A 20484-nucleotide genomic window follows, 5' to 3' on the forward strand; every position below is an offset into this window, starting at 1 on the left:
TCTTACTATTTAAATAGCATTAAAAAAAAGAGAGGGGTATATAGTACATCATATAAAAGGTGGTATAGAGCATATTCAGGAGATCTAAGGAACATGTTTGTTCATCGGATTAACCCATATAATGGCTCTCAAAAGTGCTAAGTGCAATATCTATTATAATTTACGCCAACCGGGTAACCCACCACAATGACATGACCTTAAAGGTCAGACCTCCTATGTAGTACCCTATTGCCATGGTCCCCTACTGTGTATCCAGATCTCACAATCCCCCAGTGATGGACTTTGACACTCTGGCGATTCCCTAGTCCAAGGTCCTTTCTTCCTTTACCTCTGATCCCAGGCTGATCAGAAAGATCAAAGCAGAAGCAAAACCCTCCTTACTCGTGTCCCCAGACTGGCCAAAAGACTAGTATGGGGAGATCAAACTTCTCTCGGTCGTCCCATAGAATCTTCCAGATCTTCTCTTGCAGGGCCCCATCTTCCACTATAATTCTTAGTCGCTCAATTTAACAGCATGGCTGTTGAAACTGTGATAGTAAGGTCATTCAGATCATGATCAAGGCAAAGAAGGCTTCTTTCTCTCACATATACTATTGTACATGGAAAGCATTAGTCCGCTGGTGCGAAGCCAAACAGGCCATCCTCAAGACTTTCTTTACCCTCCCATTTGGCCTTTTTGCAGTCAGGCCTCAAAACTGGCTTGTCTCTTAGTTCCCCCTAGGGTCAGGTTTAGACACTTTCCATTCTTTTTCAGAAACCTCTGTGGCGTCTCGTCTTCAGATGAAAACTTTCCTTCTGGGAGTTGCACATTCAGTTCTTCCTTAGCGGCCTCCAATAGAGCTTTGAGGCTTCAATCTCATTCTGGATGTTCTTCAGAACTCTCCTTTCAAATCATTACAAGAGGTTTCCCTATCCTTCCTCTCCTGGAAAAGTTGCTTTCTTTGTAGCCATCACTTCCATCAGACGAGTGTCTGAACTTCCGGCTTTCTTGCAATTCTCGCTACCTGGTATTCCACTAGGATAATGTGGTCCTGCATCCAATACTATCTTTTCTTTCTAAGGTGGTTTCCTATTTTCACCTTCGCAAAGATGTACTGCCCTCATTTTGTCCATCAACATCTTGTCCTCAGGAGCAGTCACAAAACAATCTGGATCTGGTGAGAGTGCCAAGTCTCTACCTCTCCAGGACGGCACCTTTCAGATGCGAGGTTTCCCTGTTCATGATCCCTGTCATCACAGGGGCTTTCCTGCCTCCAGAGCCACCGTCGCTTGCTGGATCTGGTCTGCTATTCTTGAAGCCTATAGGACAAAGGACAGAGCGCGCCCACTCAAAGTCACGGCTCAATCCCTCACATATTGGGGGCTTCCTGGGCTATCCACCACCAGGCTTCTGTCTCGCACCATTGTAAAGCTACACACCTATGCAACTTTACAATGCATACCTTTGCATCTGACGAAGCGTAGGTATGAAACCTGTAGAACTTTGCATACCTTTGCAAAGTTTTACAGGTTTCACACCTACGTTTCGTCAGATACGGTCCTTGGTAGAAGGGTCCTACAAGCCACATTGGCCCAAGCTCAGAATTTGAGGTGGGGGTTTTTTTGTTTGTTTTTTATCTTCTGCCCACCCCTGTGACTACTTTAGGACATCCTATGGCTTCCTGTGTTCCCCAATGAATAAAAAAAAAGAAAATAAGATTTTGGGTACTTACCGTTACATCTTTCTTAGAGCCTTCATTGGGGGATATAGCACCTGCCGTTGTATATAGTTATGGTGTTTCAACTATGTTGTTTTTAAGCTATGCTCTGGTCTTACTGTTTCTTCTTCTATTGTTTTCTCATAAAATTAATTTAACTTTGTGCCAGTTGGTGGGTTTATACTGCTAGGAAGGAGCTGACTTTCTTGTCTAGTCTCAGCCTCCTAGTGGCGGCAGCATACACCCATGGTTTCCTTTGTCACCCAATGAAGTCTCCAAGAAATAGATTTTTATGGTGAGTACCCAAAATCTTCTTTTATAGATCGGCGAGTCTCTCCGCACCTGCACACCTATGGAGATAATCTACTGATAGGTCAAAAGGTTTAATGAAAAGTTTGTTTCAGAGTCTTTTTTTCCCCACTCAAACAGAACATAAATGTGGCCATAATCTAGAGCTTGATGGCCATTGAAAGGTCTATATATATAAAAAAAAAAAAAAAAAAGTCCCAAACTCAAATGACATCTTTTCAAACTGCATCATAACTTTTATTTACAGCAGGTAGATACAGCCACCTGAATCCACTAAGCACAGACGTCCGCAGGCTTCATAGGATGTCGCAGCATCCAATTTATTAATCGATGCAATAAATAAATACATATAAAATGTAGACGACCGAGTCTAATGTCACACTGCATTGTTCACAATTGACAAAAGTAAAGTCCAGCCACATGCCAGCTATGAAAATTTTACCTTAAAAAGCAGTTTTGATATTATGTTATAGTTTTTGCCAACATCCTATTATATAATGTAAGGTTTTCAAAGACCTGTTTGTTGTTGGCGAAGCCCAAATTTTGGTGTTATTTGCTGAAAATCTTACGTTAGTGTGCCGTGCCATTGGCCATTCATTTATGGGATCTTGTTTCGTCCAATATCCTGTCATCTTTCCTTGTTTTAATAAATCATCCTCCATCTGGGGAGTCCCAGCGATCCGAGGAACTGAGTTCTGCAGCACCATTATGGATCGAGCCGAGCTGTGCATGCTCAGCATTAACTCCAGCCATTGTCAATGGGACTTCTTAAAATAGCCAAGTGCACTGTAGTTTCCAGCAGTCCCATAGACCATGAGTGCAGCAGTGGTCGAGCATGCACAACTTGGCTACATTCAAAATGGAGCTGCAGAGCCACATTCTTGGGTTAGCTGGGGGTTTTGGCCACTGAGACTCTCCACTCCTCTATCCTATGGATAGGGAATAAAACTATTTGGGGGGGGGGGGTTGGGGGGGGGAGTAACCCTTTAATAGAACTAGAAGTGCCCAGTAGACTAATATAAAACTGTGCCATAAACGCACATAATTTGCTGAGAACAGGTGCTGCGGTGGAATTTCTGCAGCAAAATCCCCAGCAGGGTTTACCACTGCACATTGTGTTGCTGTTAGAGGGAACCGGTCACCAGAATTTGCTATTAAACTAAAAGAATCCCTTTCTGCAGCTCCTGGGCTGCATTCTAGAAAGGTTCATCTTGCTACCGGCCCCCCTTTCACACCTTAATAACTTTATAAAATATTACCTTTTGCTATGGTAATGAGGTTTGCTGGCCCCGGGGGCGGGCTTTATTTCGTCCGTTATCCCCCCTCCTGCCGCTGTCCGCCGCCCCCCAGTGTTTACATAGATGAGGCTGCCTCCCTCATGTTCCGCAGTGCTCCTGAAGTCTTGCGCATGCGCAGTGGCACTATTGCGGGACTGAGCATTGTTTTCAAATCGCGAGCGCCGGAGATGTTATTGCGCAGGAGCGAGATTATGGGCGGGTACTTGGATAACGCTGGTGATGACATTCACATTCATCACCAGCATCATCCAAGTATTCGCCCATAATATCGCGCCTGCGCAATAACATCACCGGCGCTTGCGATTTGAAAACAGTGCTCAGTCCCGCAATAGTGCCACTGCGCATGCGCGAGACTTCAGGAGCACTGCGGAACATGAGGGAGGCAGCCTCATCTATGTAAACACTGGGGGACGGAGAACAGCGGCAGGAGGGGGATAACGGACGAAATACAACCCGTCCACCGGGCCTGCAAACCTCATTACCATAGCAAAAGGTAATATTTTATAAAGTTGTTATTTAGGTCTGAAAGGGGGGCCAGTAGCAAGATGAACCTTTCTAGAATGCAGCCCAGGAGCCGCAGAAGGGATTCTTTTAGTTTAATAGCGAAAATTCTGGTGACAGGTTCCCTTTAAGGTGCTGATTTGCTGAATATTTCATCCTTTGCATGGCATACCTGAATTATTTGGGTCTGATTTTTTTTTTTTTTGTCCCATCGCAATGGCCAACCTATGGTTTAGGATAGGCGAACACTAACAAATGCTGTGGCAGCGGTGTCCTATCTACCCACAATATTACAAGCGTGGGTTGCTAAACCCGAAGGCCAGAACCAGACTGTAACTGCCATGTAAGGTTTGGGTATGGCCTACTACTTCACTAAAAGACATTACACCCGATCCCACTCTGGCCACCGCTCCATTAATCCGCTGTATATCTCTGGGTACTATTAATGTTACTCTGTTGGAGACAAAAACCAGGACTGAACAACAGAGATGAGAGGGGGAAGAAAAAAAACAAACAAAAAAAACAACCTAAAATAAATGTTATATATATTACGGTATATATTTATTTTAGATCACCAATAAATGAAAGGAAACGTAGCGCCCTAAAAAAATAAATATAAATATATATATATATTTCTTTTTTTTAGGGAGCTATGTTTCCTTTCATTTATTGTTGATCTAATATGTATATATTAGAAATACATAAAAATGACATTAGTGGTGAATGTATAGAAAGCATTAAGGAGCAGTTATGAAGCAATTTTTAAAAGATTAAAGTTAAAGGGGTTATCCGAGACTTGGCTAATTTGTTGCTATTGGGCTCAGAACGTACGGGCTGGTAGATGCTAATTACCTGCCTGTTCTGCCCAGCGTCGACCTCTGCAGGCTCTCAGTGGTCACAGACCACTCCTGCCGGTAATTCTGCTGCTTCATTTGAGGTCACGTAACAGAGCAACCTTTCCTGTTCAGCTCTATTCTGTTGACAGGCCATGACTGCGAACATCATGCTGATTGACAGCTGGATCCCCGCACTAAGACAGTGGAGATCTGACTGTCAATCCACAGGACTGCTAACATCATGCTGATTGACAGCTGGATCCCCGCACTAAGACAGTGGGGATCTCTCAATCAGCATGACATTGGGAGTGATGCTCCATCAAAAGAGCAGAGCGGAGTGGAAGAGTATAATCTGCTGCTCTTTTTTGTGATCTCACCTCAAGGAAGCTGCAGAGTTGCCGGCAGGAGTGGTCCATGACCACTAAGAGCTGGTGCCGGGCACAACAGGCAGGTAAATAGCATCTACCTACTTTTAAGTTCTTAGCCCTATAGCAAAAGATAGGCAACGTCCCACCAGATAACCCCTTTAAATGACCACTCTACCCCCATATTGTTATGAAGTCTAAAATTCTGTTCTGATTAGTTTTGTAATACAGTGTTAGGATGGTCAGAGCTCCAATTTTTGCTTCATGGCTACAAATTTGTTGTGTTAGTTTGTCATCCAGCAGCCACCACTAGAGGGAGCTACTGCATCCGGTGTTATTAAACTAAATGTGTAAATCGCATGAAGAAAGCTCCCTCTAGTGGTGGCTGCAGGAAGCCAGAATGTTAAGCACATAGGGATTTGGTGCTCTGCATCAGAAAAATAAAACTCCAGCTTTTACAAATGAAAGTAATCTGTTCAGAATTTAGAATTTTTTAAAAACAAACCAAACATATTTAATGGTGAACACTTACAGTGGGTCATGAGGAAGTCACATGAAGACATATACACGTGTTTAATTGGATGTTAAATATATAACACCGTAACAATGAGTACACTAAAATTTCACAAATGGCTGACGAGCCCCGACAACTTGTGTGGTCCCTTGAAATATTTCAATAATAGTAAGCAAGAAGCAACAACCCTGCGAATGTGACGGCTCCGGGAGGCTGAGGGCTATGATTTACCAGACGTTTGGGACTGAAGTAACATAGAAAGGCACAGTTTTGATTTTGGCAGGTGTTGCTTTTCCCCAAGACATCCAATCTCATGCTCCTAAGTCGGGACAGCGGATAGTTCCTGCTTCTGGGCCAAGTTTACAGAGTCATCTCCTTCCATTACAAAACTGATATTTACAAAGGAGCTGGCGGCTTCCGGCTGCTCTGACTGAGGGCTGGTCTCCTGCCCCTGCTGCTCCTGGTACTGCTTCTCCGCCTGCTCCGACATCTCATTCTCTTCTTCCTCCTCTTCAACCTACAAACCATAGCAATTAATTTTGGTATTAAACAGTAAGGCGAATTCTTTTATTCTTTGCATAAAGTTTATTTTACTATTCAGTGCATGTCCATATATCAATCTGCCCTGCATGGTTTATTAGTCGTCCTTCCTTAGAAGACATTAGGCAGGTACCAACTGCCGCATTCTCCGATCACCCTATAGATCCCGCTATTTTGGAGAAGCTCTGACCAGTCCTGCTCTTCTGACTGTTTTGCCTCCTAATACAGTGAGCTTTGGTGCAGGGGTCCACCCTAGATACTATTTTATGTGACTCCCCAAGTTAATCCCGCTAATTTGTGATCTCCAAAAAGGAACAGGTGAGATGGAGAGGTGTAATATTGAATTACCGTATTTTTCGGATTATAAGACGCACTTTTCCTCCCCAAAATTTGGGAGGAAAATGAGGGGTGTGTCTTAAAATCGAATGTAGCTTACCGGGTGCTGCTGGCGCACGTCAGTACGGCACTGTTGTGTGCATCGGCTCCACTCTGTTCAGCTCTCTTCTGTGCGCGGCTGCTATGTGCTGCTCGGCCGGCGGGCGGTCATTCTGACGATATCGGCGGTCAGGGATTCAAATAATGGCGGCTAGAGTCAGCGCCTGCGCAGACGGAGCTCTCAGCTCAAGCTGTCATCTGCGCACGCGCCGACTATGACCGCCATTATTTAAAGTCCTCACTGTAGACATCTTCAGAATGGCCCCGCACAGAGCGGCGGCACCGGCCCCCGCACAGAGCGGCGGCACCGGCCCCCGCACAGAGCGGCGGCACCGGCTCCCGCACAGAGCAGAGACTGCAGTGAGTATCTGGGCTGCATCACCCCGCTCCGCTGCTGCCCCCTCTCCCTGGTAAGACACCACCAGATTATAAAACAGACCCCATTTTTTTTTTTCTCCAAATTTGGGGTGCGTCTTATAATCCGATGCGTCTTAAAAAAAAACCCCAAAAAATACTGTATATAGGATTCCTCAATGTACAAATGGATGACTCAGTTTCTCCCTAAATGTCCCTCATTGTCGTCAAACTACTGAACTTAAAGGAGTTGTCCACTACTTTAACAATGATGGCCTATCCTTTGGATAGGTCATCAATGTCTGATCAGCTAGTTTATGATACCTGGCACCCCAGCCGACCAGCTGCTCTATGTTCCCGAGATGCTCAGTTCTGGAAGTGCCACGTCAACTGATAGCGGCCAGGTACTGCACATCTGCCTCTCATACAAAGCAATAGGTGGTGGATGTGCAGTACCCGGTCGCTATCAGAAGACGGGGCAGCTCCAGAACCGAGCATCGGGTCCAGATGATCGGCAGGGGTGCGGGGTGTCGGACCCTGGCAAATCAGACATTGATGACTTAAAAGCCATAAGTGGTAAAGTAGTGGACAACCTCTTTAATTTCAAGCAGGCCAATATATCTTACATTTTAAACATTTCGAACTTTCCCTAAGGCCCACGTGATTTATTTTTCGGGCTGTGCTTAATACAATCTATAAGTGACAAATAATTGTGATACCTTTTAATCCAATTTTAAAACAAATTTAGGAAATTTCAGTTAATTTCTCGCAAATTACCTATTTTCCCAGCTCCCTGAACCCTGCAGACTATTTTCACGGCATGTGCCTATGATTATTATTTCATACACATTAGATGTTCTTTTTTTCCTTTCTAATTCAATTATTCGTGTTCTTGTTCTGATTTCTTACATCACATTTTGGCAAATGTCAGTGGATCCTTCGGGGTTTCTGTCTGAACCCTGAAAAATAGTATTCGTCCAGATCTGCCAACTGGGTCATTGACTTTAGTGAAGCAGATGGAGTCGCTCTGCTGTGCCTAACCTCATTTTTGGCAACGTCCGCCTTTTTCAGGCAGGCACCCCCACCAAAAAAAAAAAAAACAAACAAAACTTTATGGTGGATTGCATTTTTGTTCTCACCCAAAAAAGGCGGATGCTGCCGAAAATGAGATGAAACTGAGCACAGAGTGACTCCATCTGCTTCATGAAAGTCAATGGATGCGTCAAAAAAACGAAATCCATTTTTTCAGGACTTCAGATGGAGCCATGAACGTGTGACTAAAACATGATGTGAACAGCCACACCCTCGGCCCGGCGGCCGCCACACCCTCGACCCGGCGGTCACATGCAGATGCAATATTAAGGGTGCTGCAGCAAAGAAAAGCAGCACGGTGGCTCAGTGGTTAGCACTGCAGTCTTTTGGCGGCTCAGTGGTTAGCACTGCAGTCTTGCGGCGGCTCAGTGGTTAGCACTGCAGTCTTGCGGCGGCTCAGTGGTTAGCACTGCAGTCTTGCGGCGGCTCAGTGGTTAGCACTGCAGTCTTGCGGCGGCTCAGTGGTTAGCACTGCAGTCTTGCGGCGGCTCAGTGGTTAGCACTGCAGTCTTGCGGCGGCTCAGTGGTTAGCACTGCAGTCTTGCGGCGGCTCAGTGGTTAGCACTGCAGTCTTGCGGCGGCTCAGTGGTTAGCACTGCAGTCTTGCGGCGACTCAGTGGTTAGCACTGCAGTCTTGCGGCGACTCAGTGGTTAGCACTGCAGTCTTGTGGCGACTCAGTGGTTAGCACTGCAGTCTTGCAGCGCTGGGGTCCTGGGTTTGAATCCCACCAAGGACACCATCTGCAAGGAGTTTGTATGTTCTCCCCGTGTTTGCGTGGGTTTCCTCCGGGTACTCCGGTTTCCTCCCACACTCCAAAAACATACTGATAGGGACTCTAGATTGTGAGCCCCAATGGGGACAGTGTTGCTAATGTATTGAAAGCGCTGTGGAATTAATAGCGCTATATAAATTAATACAATTATTATTATGGGAGTGGCACTGCTAAGTACAGCTGTATTTGGCTTTTTATATAAAAATGCCAAATGGAAAAAAAAAAAATTAATATGAATGTCTGCATTTGTGTTTCCTGCTATGATCACTAACTAATTGCTACAATCATTAATAATTCACATTACAAGATTCAATCATGATTCTTCATTTTCTCTCGACCGGGTCACTAATTTTTATATCTATGACCAACTTTAAATTCACAGCCTGAGGGTGACACGATTTATCACGTTACCTGTACAGTGGCCATCTAGGGCGGGGTGATTGGCTTTACATATTCCAGGAGTCACGATGTGTTTATGGACAGTAATAGACAGCAGGTGACAGTATGCGCTCATGTTCTGTTCCCATCCCCTCACAAGATCTCCTTCTCTACTCCCCTCTCATCTCCTCTTCCCACAATCGCATCCAAGATTTCTCCCGCGCCTCCCCCATACTCTGGAATGCTCTACCACAACACATCAGACTCTCGCCTACCTTGACAAGCTTCAAAAGGAACCTGAAGACCCACCTCTTCCGACAAGCCTACAACCTGCCGTAACCCTCAGTCTGATACAGCGCCGCACAATCAGCTCTACCCTCACCTACTGTATCCTCACCTATCCCTTGTAGACTGTGAGCCCTCGCGGGCAGGGACCTCTCTCCTCCTGTATCCTCACCTATCCCTTGTAGACTGTGAGCCCTCGCGGGCAGGGACCTCTCTCCTCCTGTATCCTCACCTATCCCTTGTAGACTGTGAGCCCTCGCGGGCAGCGACCTCTCTCCTCCTGTATCCTCACCTATCCCTTGTAGACTGTGAGCCCTCGCGGGCAGGGACCTCTCTCCTCCTGTATCCTCACCTATCCCTTGTAGACTGTGAGCCCTCGCGGGCAGGGACCTCTCTCCTCCTGTATCCTCACCTATCCCTTGTAGACTGTGAGCCCTCGCGGGCAGGGACCTCTCTCCTCCTGTACCAGTCTGTGCCATGTATGGTTTATGATTATTGTACTTGTCCCTATTATGTATACCCCTTTCACATGTAAAGCGCCATGGAATTGATGGCGCTATAATAATAATCTATACCCAGAAGAAATGATGGCTCTGAGCGGAGGAGACGCCCAGCACTTACCTCCTTCTGCATTCTGTAATATTCGTCAATCGCATACTGGTACTTCGGTGTACTAACACCCAAAACCGATGCTATTTTTTCTCCTAGAAAGTCGCAAACTGAGAGAATACAATTATATTTAAGAATGGGAAAAAAAAAAAAAAATAAACCCAAAAAGTCAGTATTACAGCAGCAAGTCTTACCCTATGGCTCGACATGAACATAACGCAGGGCAGGGGTCACCTCCAAAATGTACATGGAAAGCCTTAAAGGGGTTGGAAGAAGATGGAAACTTATCCTAAGGAGAGAGAACTGCCCCTTTAAGGCTCCGTTCACACGTCCCAGTCTGACGTGCAGGTTCTATCCTCTTATTTCTTTTGCAGATAGGACATCCATTATCGTACTTATGACCCTTTTTATACTCCCTTTTGGGGCAGGGGAGACCATCAGAGGACGTATGATTGTGATCAGATTTGTGAATCTATATCCACCTCTGTAATGTATTACTGTATGGCGATGCGGTCATGTGTAACACCGGGGGAAGGATGACTACAGCGGGGGGCCATGACAGTGGGATACCCCATCAGATGATAATGGTTATCCCACCCCATGGATAAATGAGCAGTGAAAATCGCGGCTACAGTGAATCAATGGCTCCAACCACGACTCTGCGCCTATAAATCCCAAGGTGACATCCGTGCCCGTTGTACACTTTGTAGGAGTGGCCAGCGCTCGTCAGGTTGCCCTGCACACGGGTCATGCACAAAGCACAGGAAGAAATTAAAGATTAAAACAATGGGCTCCTCTCGGCATTTCTCTGTAAGGTGTGTCTCTACAGACGTGAATGCTGCGAATGTGCCGGAAACATGAGAAGTAACAGGAGCAGCGGGAGTGACACTTACAGGGCCTCTGTCAGCACAGAATGACTGTACAAACCAAGCACAAGCGCTTGGTGCATCACGGCAGAGCTAATCATTTATATACTCCTTCCCACCTGCTTGTTTTCCCATCTATCTCCACCCTACCCTTATAAAGATGGATCCATCAATCAAAGAAGAGGGAGGTGGAAATATATGAAAAACAAGAACGGGGGGAGTTGCATTTTAACGATTAGCCTTGCCATGATACACCAAGCGCCTGTGCTTGGTTTGTACAGTCATTCTGTGCTGACAGAGTCCCTTTAATATCCTACGCTTACAATAGGATTGATTAGGAGGGGTCCTGAGGGCTGGACCCCTACTATCAAACACCGATTGTATGATTAAAGAATGAAGGCGAAGAACAAAAGGGACTGAGCTGTAGTACAGGACACAAACATACAGACACGCTCCTCAGACTGTGCGGTGTGTGTCCAGAATACCGCAATAAGTTCATTATTGGGTGTCTAATGGATGTATATTCACTCATGGTCAGCCGATAAATCCCTCATGGGTATGGACTGCCCTGTGCTGAGCTTTTGGTATAGGAATAAGACTTGCTTCCGGGTGAGAACTTATAGTCATTCGAAAGCACATGCTGCCGAGTAGCGCGTCGAGTCTCCAGCGCGTCGAGTCTCCAGCGCGTCGAGTCTCCAGCGCGTCGAGTCTCCAGCGCGTCGAGTCTCCAGCGCGTCGAGTCTCCAGCGCGTCGAGTCTCCAGCGCGTCGAGAGCCCAGCGCGTCGAGAGCCCAGCGCGTCGAATCTCCAGCGCGTCGAGAGCCCAGCGCGTCGAGAGCCCAGCGCGTCGAGAGCCCAGCGCGTCGAGAGCCCAGCGCGTCGAGAGCCCAGCGCGTCGAGAGCCCAGCGCGTCGAATCTCCAGCGCGTCGAGAGCCCAGCGCGTCGAGAGCCCAGCGCGTCGAGTCTCCAGCGCGTCGAATCTCCAGCGCGTCGAATCTCCAGCGCGTCGAATCTCCAGCGCGTCGAATCTCCAGCGCGTCGAGAGCCCAGCGCGTCGAGAGCCCAGCGCGTCGAGAGCCCAGCGCGTCGAGAGCCCAGCGCGTCGAGAGCCCAGCGCGTCGAGAGCCCAGCGCGTCGAGAGCCCAGCGCGTCGAGAGCCCAGCGCGTCGAGAGCCCAGCGCGTCGAGTGCCCAGCGCGTCGAGAGCCCAGCGCGTCGAGTGCCCAGCGCGTAGTGCCCAGCGCGTCGAGTGTCTGCTCCATTACAGTCAATGGCCCTGTCAGCGCATGCGTCTGAAACACGTTTTGCGGGGTGGGGGAGGGGCGGTTCGGACGAATGCCCCGACGGGACCACTGAACGTAAGTAAAAGTGCAATGTGAAAGGGGCCTTAGATTTAAAGTGCCTCTACCCTCGAGTGGAGCTGTGATGGCGCTACAAGCGAGTGTGACTACTAAAACTGCTGCGCTAAAGTTACCTATTAGTAGTAACCACCCCTCAGGAGGGGCACATTAGCTTTGAGGAGGAATACTTTCTATAATCCAGTGTGTACTGGTGAATGGGTGACATACCTGAAAGTGTGGAGGTGGCAACTCTCAGCATATAGAACCAGAGATATGGTCCCCATGTTAACTTTGCCTGCAAGAACCATAGAAAGAAAATAGAAGGTTGTGGGTTCAACAGCGATTTATATAATCCACTAAGGCTAGGTTCACATTTCCGTTAAATTGTATCAGTCACAATCTGCAGCTATGGTAAACAAAGGAATCCGTTTAGCGGATTCCGTTGTGTCCTATAGACTTGTATTAGTGGCGCATTGCGACTGATGACCTTGCATTGCATCCGCTGCGCCGCGGTCAGTCGTTTTTGGACTGACCGCTTAGCTGGAGAAACGCAGAATGTAACGTTTTTCGGGCTGTCAAAATTAACGCACCGCGCAGGAATCTGACAAGCTTGTAACGTTTGTCTATGGTGCTGGATTCCGTCGTAATCCGTCTTACAACGGAATCCAGCGCTGGATTCCGTCATGTTTGGCACACCCACTGGGCTGTCCCAAACACAAACGGATCATGACTGATCCGTCAAAAAACGGACGCACAGCGGATGTAAAGGACGCGACGGATCAGTTTTTCACAGGATTCCTGTGTAAAACACATCCGTTGCATCGGTTGACATCTAAAAAACAACTGATCCGTCACTGACGGACCTGACGGATTTAAAACAACAGAAATATGAACCTAGCCTAACAAGGAGGGCAGAGAACTGAAGACACAAGCCCGTCCCATCTTCTAAGCTTTGAATGATTTTGCAGAGAAGAAGCTGAACGTGCACAACTATTATAAAGACTATGGGACAAATTCATTAAAGGGAACCTGTCGCCTGATTCATGGTGCCCAAACCGCGGGCAGCAGGAGCCAGATCCTGACTGCAGAATTGTAGGACAGTATATAATCCTCTGAAGCGCTCCGTCATTTAAGAGAACATATACCTTAAAGATCTGGCCGAGGAACAGAGCTGGAGACGAGACTAATCCCGCGCCGCTCCGCCCTGGCCAGATTCTCCCAGCTCTGCTAAAAGTCATCGCAATAGACCGGTCAATCGCTTCACGCTGGAAAGAGTCGGCTGAAGAAGGAGCTGGACTATTTCTTCTGAAACGCCACAGACCCCTTGCTCCAATTTGTGCTGCCAGGCTCTAAATTAATGCTGCCCATGGTTCCCATTATGGATGTGCAGGTCAGTCTTAAAGGCTCGAGACCGCTGGAATAAGATGCCCCCCTAATGGGCGCAGGGTGCATAATTCAGCGCATCCTACAGCTGCAGGGCACCCCAGCCAGAAATGCTACTCTAGTCAGGGACTGGAGTACACTTCTGGTGACACGCCTCTAACGTAGCGGAAATATTTGTTAGAACTTCACCATGACCTGTTCATACTCTGGCCACTTTGGCAGAGCTGGCATCATAAATGGCAAACAGTGCAGCATTTTTGTAACAAATGAAGGGGTTTTAAGCCAGAAACAGCTTGAAAGCCCCTTCATAATCGGGGGCCATGGTGTTTTGTTTAGACTATAGTGGAATATGAACATATAAGTAACCGGCTCTCTGCTCTGTTCCTGTAATTGGTGGCCACCCTGGTAATAAGGCCCTGAATAATATGAGCATCTACGAGGGGCTGCTGATAAGTCTTTAGCTTTGTGATTTTTTTCTGTTTCTATGGTAACGAATGTTACATCACATGAAAGCCTTATGTGTCTAATATATGTTTTCAAAATTTTGTGTTTGTTGCTTATGGCAACAGTGTTCTACGCACGCGGGAAAACAAAATGGCGGAGTCTAATGCGATATTCACAGCAACTGAGAGCAGAGGAGGGTTAAAATTCTTGTTTCTGCAAGGAAAGTCCGCAAAGGACATTCATGGTGATCTGTCGCAGACATTGGGGGATCAATGCCCTTCATATTCCACAGTTAAGAACTGGGTTGCCAAATTTAGAACGGGTGACTTCAGCCCCAATGACGAGGAACGTCCTGGACGACCGAGAGTGGTTGTTGTTCTGGAGATCGTCGATGCTGCGCACAACCTCATACTGGAGAATCCACGAATTTCAGCTAAAGCAATAGCAGACATCATGGGGATTTCCCGTGAACGCGTTTGTGTCATTATCCATGAACAATTGGACATGAGGAAGCTTTTGCAAAGAGGGTCCGCAAATGTCTGACAACAGATCAGAGAAGCAGCGAGTGACAACTTCCCAGTCCATTTGTCAGCGTTTCCAAACTGGATGGACTGGTCACTATGGATGAGACCTGGATTTATTTGTATGACCCTGAAAACAAGTCAGAAGAATGGAGGTACAGGGGTTCTCCTCATCCAAAAAAGTTCAGGGTGCAAAATCAGCCACTAAGGTGATGGCGTCTGTGTTCTGGGATAAGGAGGGTGTGCTGCTAGTGGACTACCTTCAAAAGGGTTCCACCATCAATGCAAGGTATGACATTGAACTTTGGACCAATTGAAGGCACCTCTGAAGGCCAAAAGGTGCGGCAAGCTGTCCAAAGGAATCTTGTTCCTGCAAAACAACGCCTCCGCTCACACTGCACAAGCGACCACAGCAAAACTGGCAGAGCTTGGCTTCCAGCTGGTTCATCACCCACCTTATTCACCAGATCTAGCTCTCTCTGACCATCATCTGTTTCCAAACCTGAAGAAACATCTCAAGGGTACCTCACCTCATGGCTGCTACCGATGCCTGGTTTGAGGCACAACTGAAACCCTTCTTTTTGCTAGGCTTCCAGAACTTGGAATACCGATGTAAGAAGTGTGTGACATCAGTGGAGAGTATGTGGAATAAATGTAAAATTTCATCATCTAATCTCGTTTCTGGGTAAAGCCAAAGATTTAGCAGCAGCCCCTTGTATACTATTAGTAAACGAGCACAAGGATCCGACGTCATTGTCACTTACTGGGTCAACACTTGGTAGAAGGTCTCTTTTCTCCTGCAACTCTTCTTCCTCGTCCGTACTATACTCCTCCATGGTTTCACCACTAGCAAAGTGAATTATTCTTCGAGGAATCTTTTTCTTTTTCCGTACATCTCCGAGCTCCACACTTTCAAACTCTCGGTCTCCATTAACGACAACCTGCGTGAACAAAAAGACATTGTTGAAGCAGCACCATGCTATGAGACGGCACACGACACTACGGGGTCATCACAGGAGACGATCTGTTAAACACGGATCTCAAAAGCCCCTGTGACCGCAGTCGGAGCGTTACACTGCGGAAGAGGAACAATACCGGGATTACATCATCCAATAACCTCAATGAAGCCATTGTGGTAAAAGCAGCAACAAATGTGTCCAGTGTGAACTGCACATTCCAGTGATGGTTTGTTTGATGGTGACCGAACTGCGGGCCCACACTACCCCTGGGTGGCAGCACCGCGGGCCCACACTACCCCTGAGCGGCAGCGAACACTACCCCTGGGCGGCGGCAATAGCACTGCGGGCCCACACTATCCATGGTCGACGGAGACAGCGCAGCGGGCCCACGCTACCCCTGGGCGGTGGCGATAGCACTGCGGGCCCACGCTATCCATGGTCGGCGGAGACAGCGCAGCGGGCCCACGCTACCCCTGGGCGGCGGAGACAGCGCCGCGGGCCCACGCTACCCCTGGGCGGCGGAGACAGCGCCGCGGGCCCACGCTACCCCTGGGCGGCGGAGACAGCGCCGCGGGCCCACGCTACCCCTGGGCGGCGGAGACAGCGCCGCGGGCCCACGCTACCCCTGGGCGGCGGAGACAGCGCCGCGGGCCCACGCTACCCCTGGGCGGCGGAGACAGCGCCGCGGGCCCACGCTACCCCTGGGCGGCGGAGACAGCGCCGCGGGCCCACGCTACCCCTGGGCGGCGGAGACAGCGCCGCGGGCCCACGCTACCCCTGGGCGGCGGAGACAGCGCCGCGGGCCCACGCTACCCCTGGGCGGCGGAGACAGCGCCGCGGGCCCACGCTACCCCTGGGCGGCGGAGACAGTGCCGCGGGCCCACGCTACCCCTGGGCGGCGGAGACAGCGCCGCGGGCCCACGCTACCCCTGGATGGAAAGCGATAACTACAGTGCTGGGATCTACAGGTGATTGTGACTGACATATTCTGCACAGCACCAACAATCACTACAGACGTAGATGTAGCAGAGCTGAAGCGGTTGTCAGGGGTGACAGTGAGACAGTGCGCAGCAGGTGCACCACTATATACTATCACCACATAGCTGTACATAGATCCGCAGGTCCTGTATGGATCAGCTACAGTCACAGCACAGAGTCCAGATAGTAAGAGCAAACATGACGAGTCAGTGACAGCAAAAAACAGCTATATTCCCTCTAAAACCACGCACCTCCCCAGTAGCCATATTCAGGTCCAAACTGCAGCTCCCACCGCGGGTAACAACACCACGACGAGATGCAACGGCGCCTCCCTGGTGCGTCTATGTATGCGCTTCACGCCTCGTTTTCTCAGTTCAAACATTTCCTTGCGTTCCACGCCTCGTTGTATTACCTAAACTACTTCCGTGTATTCCAGGCCTCATTCTCATAGCCCAGGCACTTCAGTGCGTTCCACGCCTCGTTGGATTACCTAAACTACTTCCGTGTATTCCAGGCCTCATTCTCATAGCCCAGGCACTTCAGTGCGTTCCACGCCTCGTTGTATTACCTAAACTACTTCCGTGTATTCCAGGCCTCATTCTCACAGCCCAAGCACTTCAGTGCGCTTCACGCCTCGTTCTAGCACCGAAACAACTTCCTTGTCTTCCAGGCCTCGTTCTCATAGCCCAGGTACTTCAGTGCGTTCCACGCCTCGAAGTTTCTTATACATTCCAAGCCTCTTTCTCTCCGCTCCAAATCATCCGTGCGTTTCATGCCTCATCCGTGCGTTTCATGCCTCATCCGTGCGTTTCATGCCTCGGTGTCTCACGTCAAACGCTTTTGTGAGTTCCAAACTTCAATGTAACAGCTCAGCCACTCCCTCCCATGCGTTCCACACCTAGCATAACGCTTTCTGTTCACTGCCACCTCCATGGCTCTCTGTTAAAACGCTTCTCGGTGCTGTGTACAGAAATGCAGGTTCCTCAAAGAAAGGAAGGCGAGTTTGTATGGCCCTGTGCACACGCTGCGTTTTTTAGTGCAGTTTGTTGCCCTAACCTGCATGTCTTTCTTTCCCTAACAAAGTCTATGAGAATTTAGAAAGGCTGTGCACATTGCCTCTGTTTTCCTCGCAGGGTGCAGAAGAAAGAAGCAGCATGTCAATTCTTTCTGCGTTTTTGACCAGCGTTTTAGTGATTTGAGGACTCGCAGATACCCGCGATTGGTGGGTGTAACCGGGTTAAAATAAAAAACAAAACAGCTCGGCCCAGAATTGATCCCAGGTATGTGGCTGAACGACGGTCCCCATATAAGTCAATGGGGGCCAGAACCCGGTGCTTAAAAATGGTGGTGAAAGGGATAAGGGGATAGGAGGAAGTGCGTCATACTTACCGAGACTCCGGAGCGGCTCTAACTGCTCCTTCGGCCGCTCATTTCACTTGCGGGGCCCCTCATTAGCCTCATACATATTCACTGCTTTCCCCGCCCACCGGCGTCTAAATGGCTGCAGTCAGACAGCGTCCGCACTGTGATTGACAGTGTGTCTGACTGCTTGGAATCACAGATACTGTGTGCTGTGACACTGTGTGCTATTGTACTGTAAAAATAAATAAAAAAATTGGCGGAGGGTACCCCGTATTATGATACCCAGCACAGGTAAAGCATATGGTTACAGGCTGCAGCCCCCAGCCAGGCGCATTTCTTGGTTGTGTATCAAAACCGCATGCAGCTTTTTTTAAACATTTTTTAAATAATTTAAAAAACAATGTGCGCTCCCCTCCAATTTTGATACCCAGCCATGAAAATCCAGCTGGGGGCTGGTATTCTCAGGCTGAGGAGACCCGTGCTTATTAGTCCCCCCCAGCCTAAAACTAGCATCCTCCCAGAATTTCCATATCCATTAGATGTGACATTCCCGACACTTTACCCGACACTTTACCCGGCTCTTCCTGATTGCCCTGGTGCGGTGTTAGTTGGTGGTAATAAGGGGTTAATCACAGCTGCTACTAAGCCCTAGATTAGTAATATGAGACCCCCCCACTACTAATCTGTAAGTGAAAAGAAGTAAAGACAAACACTGAAAAAATCCTTTATTTGCAATAAAAGACAAAAGAGCAACCTCTTTTACCAATTTATTAACCCAAAACACCCCTTAAAGTCCATTGTAATCCACATGGGGTCCCACAACGGTCGCAGTTATCTGTGCTGGGTATCAATATACATTTTTTTATTTTATTTATTTTTACAGTACGATATAGACTCACATAGCGATTGCAGTCAGTCAGACACGCTTCCACTCAGGGCGGGGGCGCTGTCTGACTGCAACGAATCACAGACACCAGTGGGCAGGGTAAGCATTGAATAGGTATGCGGTTAATGAGCGGCCCCGGAAGTAAAATGAGCAGTCGAGGGAGTAGTTACAGCCGTGCTGGAGACTCTGTAAGTATAAGGCCTAAGACACACGGCGAGAAAAATGTTGCGAGTGGAGTGCGATAAATAATCGCATTCCACTATTCCAATATTAGCCTGTGTGCCCACACCCATGAGCGATTATTTTCTCAGCCCTAATCGGGCCAAGAAAACAATCGCACCATGCTGCAACTGTAATGCGATCATCGTTTCTTTCGCACCCATTCAAGTCATTAGGGCGAGAGAAAAATTTCACTGCACTCGCAGTACACCTGTGTACCGCGAGTGCACTGCGAGAATGGCAATGGGATAAATCCCTCCCTCCCCTCCTCTGTGCCGGCCCGCCCCTCCTCAGCGCTGGCCCACCCCTCCTCACAGCCGGCCCGCCCCCCGCAGCTGAGGTCCGCTCGCATGATCGGACCTCAGTCGCAGGGACACTCGCATGACACTCAGCTCTGCTGTACTGCCAGCGTGAGCTGAGTGTCATGCGAGGGGATCACAGTAATCCCCGTGTGGCCCCAGCCTAACGTGCTTGCTTCTATCCCTCTATTACTTCTACCACAATTTTTAAACGCCGTATTCTGGTACCTATAGACTTATATGGGGACCAGTGTCAGCCCAGATATCTGGAATCAATTACAGGGAAGAACTGGGTTTTTTTCCCAAACCTATCTAGACCTGTCGACCCTAGGCATCTGTGAGTCTGCCCATCACTATAATTACTAAAAAAAACCCGCGTAGGATAAAAAAAGTGCAAAAAACGCATGAAAATATGCAAAAAAAATAAGCGTTATTGGATGCATTGTATGACACAAGGCGTATTTTTCTGCTAGAGGGTGCATTTTTCAGGTAAGGCACAAAACTGCAAGGTGTGCACGTAGCCTAAGTCCATCCCTACAAGAGTGATTTGCCCAACAGGGACTTTATCAAGAAGACACTAGAGGGCGCTGTAGGGTCCTGTGACGTCAGAGCTGATGTCGCTGACTGAACTAGAAAGCTATTTCCTTCAGCAGACACCAGATGGGGCTGCGAATCTCGATGACATCCCCGCTTCTGCAGCATCAAGTCAATAGGTGGAGCACCAGACAATTGCTGGGTGTAGTGGCGCACACCTGTGATCCCAGCTTCCTGGGCGGCTGAGGCTGGCGAATCGCTTGAGTCCAGGAGTTCTGTGCTATGTAGATCGGGTGTCCACACTAAATTCGGTGTCAATATGGTGACTTTGAGGGAGCTCAGAGCTACCAGGTTGTCTTAAGGAGGGGTGAATCGGCCCAGGTCGGAAACGGAGCAGGTCAAAACCCCCGTGCCGATCAGTAGTGGGATCGCGCCTGTGAATAACCAGTGTAGAACAGCCTGGACAACACAGCGAAACACAGACTTTTTCTACACACAGCAAATAGTTATTAAGATATTTTTATTATTATGAAAATTATTAGATTGTTCATTGGAAACTCAAAATAATAAACTGTATAAAATGTGTAATTTCTATTTTTCAGCAAATATTTATCCTTCCATGTATTTGTACATTCTCATTATTTCCCCATAGTCTGCTTTTCGGTATCCTGGTCTCTCTGTGATGCGGTTACACTGAGTGCTACTGA

At 48.2% G+C, this 20484-nt stretch overlaps 1 protein-coding gene across 2 annotated transcripts; it reads right to left on the reverse strand.

Moving 5' to 3' along the window:
* Positions 1-3873: 3873 nt before the first annotated feature.
* On the reverse strand, positions 3874-16842 carry FAM177A1 (family with sequence similarity 177 member A1). 2 transcript variants are annotated; one of them, XM_075329613.1, is made up of 5 exons: positions 16729-16842; positions 15305-15481; positions 12421-12487; positions 9999-10096; positions 3874-6037 (listed from the first exon to the last, which is right to left on the reverse strand). In XM_075329613.1, the coding sequence occupies exons 1-5, from the start codon at positions 16741-16743 to the stop codon at positions 5840-5842; spliced, it is 555 nt and encodes a 184-aa protein (XP_075185728.1). In that variant the 5' UTR covers positions 16744-16842; the 3' UTR covers positions 3874-5839. The 2 variants fall into 2 exon arrangements, with proteins under 2 accessions (XP_075185728.1, XP_075185726.1); XM_075329611.1 differs by having other exon boundaries at positions 12421-12496.
* Between the last annotated feature and the right edge of the window lie 3642 nt (positions 16843-20484).

Source organism: Anomaloglossus baeobatrachus, chromosome 12, assembly GCF_048569485.1.
Source record: "Anomaloglossus baeobatrachus isolate aAnoBae1 chromosome 12, aAnoBae1.hap1, whole genome shotgun sequence".
Taxonomy (NCBI): domain Eukaryota; kingdom Metazoa; phylum Chordata; class Amphibia; order Anura; family Aromobatidae; genus Anomaloglossus; species Anomaloglossus baeobatrachus.

What these genes read in the sequence shown, in the direction of transcription:
- FAM177A1 (XM_075329611.1), bottom strand. An exon ending in TTCTACCAAGTGTTGACCCA is followed by an intron (nt 12,497 to 15,304) that starts GTAAGTGACAAT and finishes TTCTTTCTATGG; the next exon opens with TTCTTGCAGGCAAAGTTAAC. An exon ending in TGCCACCTCCACACTTTCAG is followed by an intron (nt 10,097 to 12,420) that starts GTATGTCACCCA and finishes GTATTCTCTCAG; the next exon opens with TTTGCGACTTTCTAGGAGAA.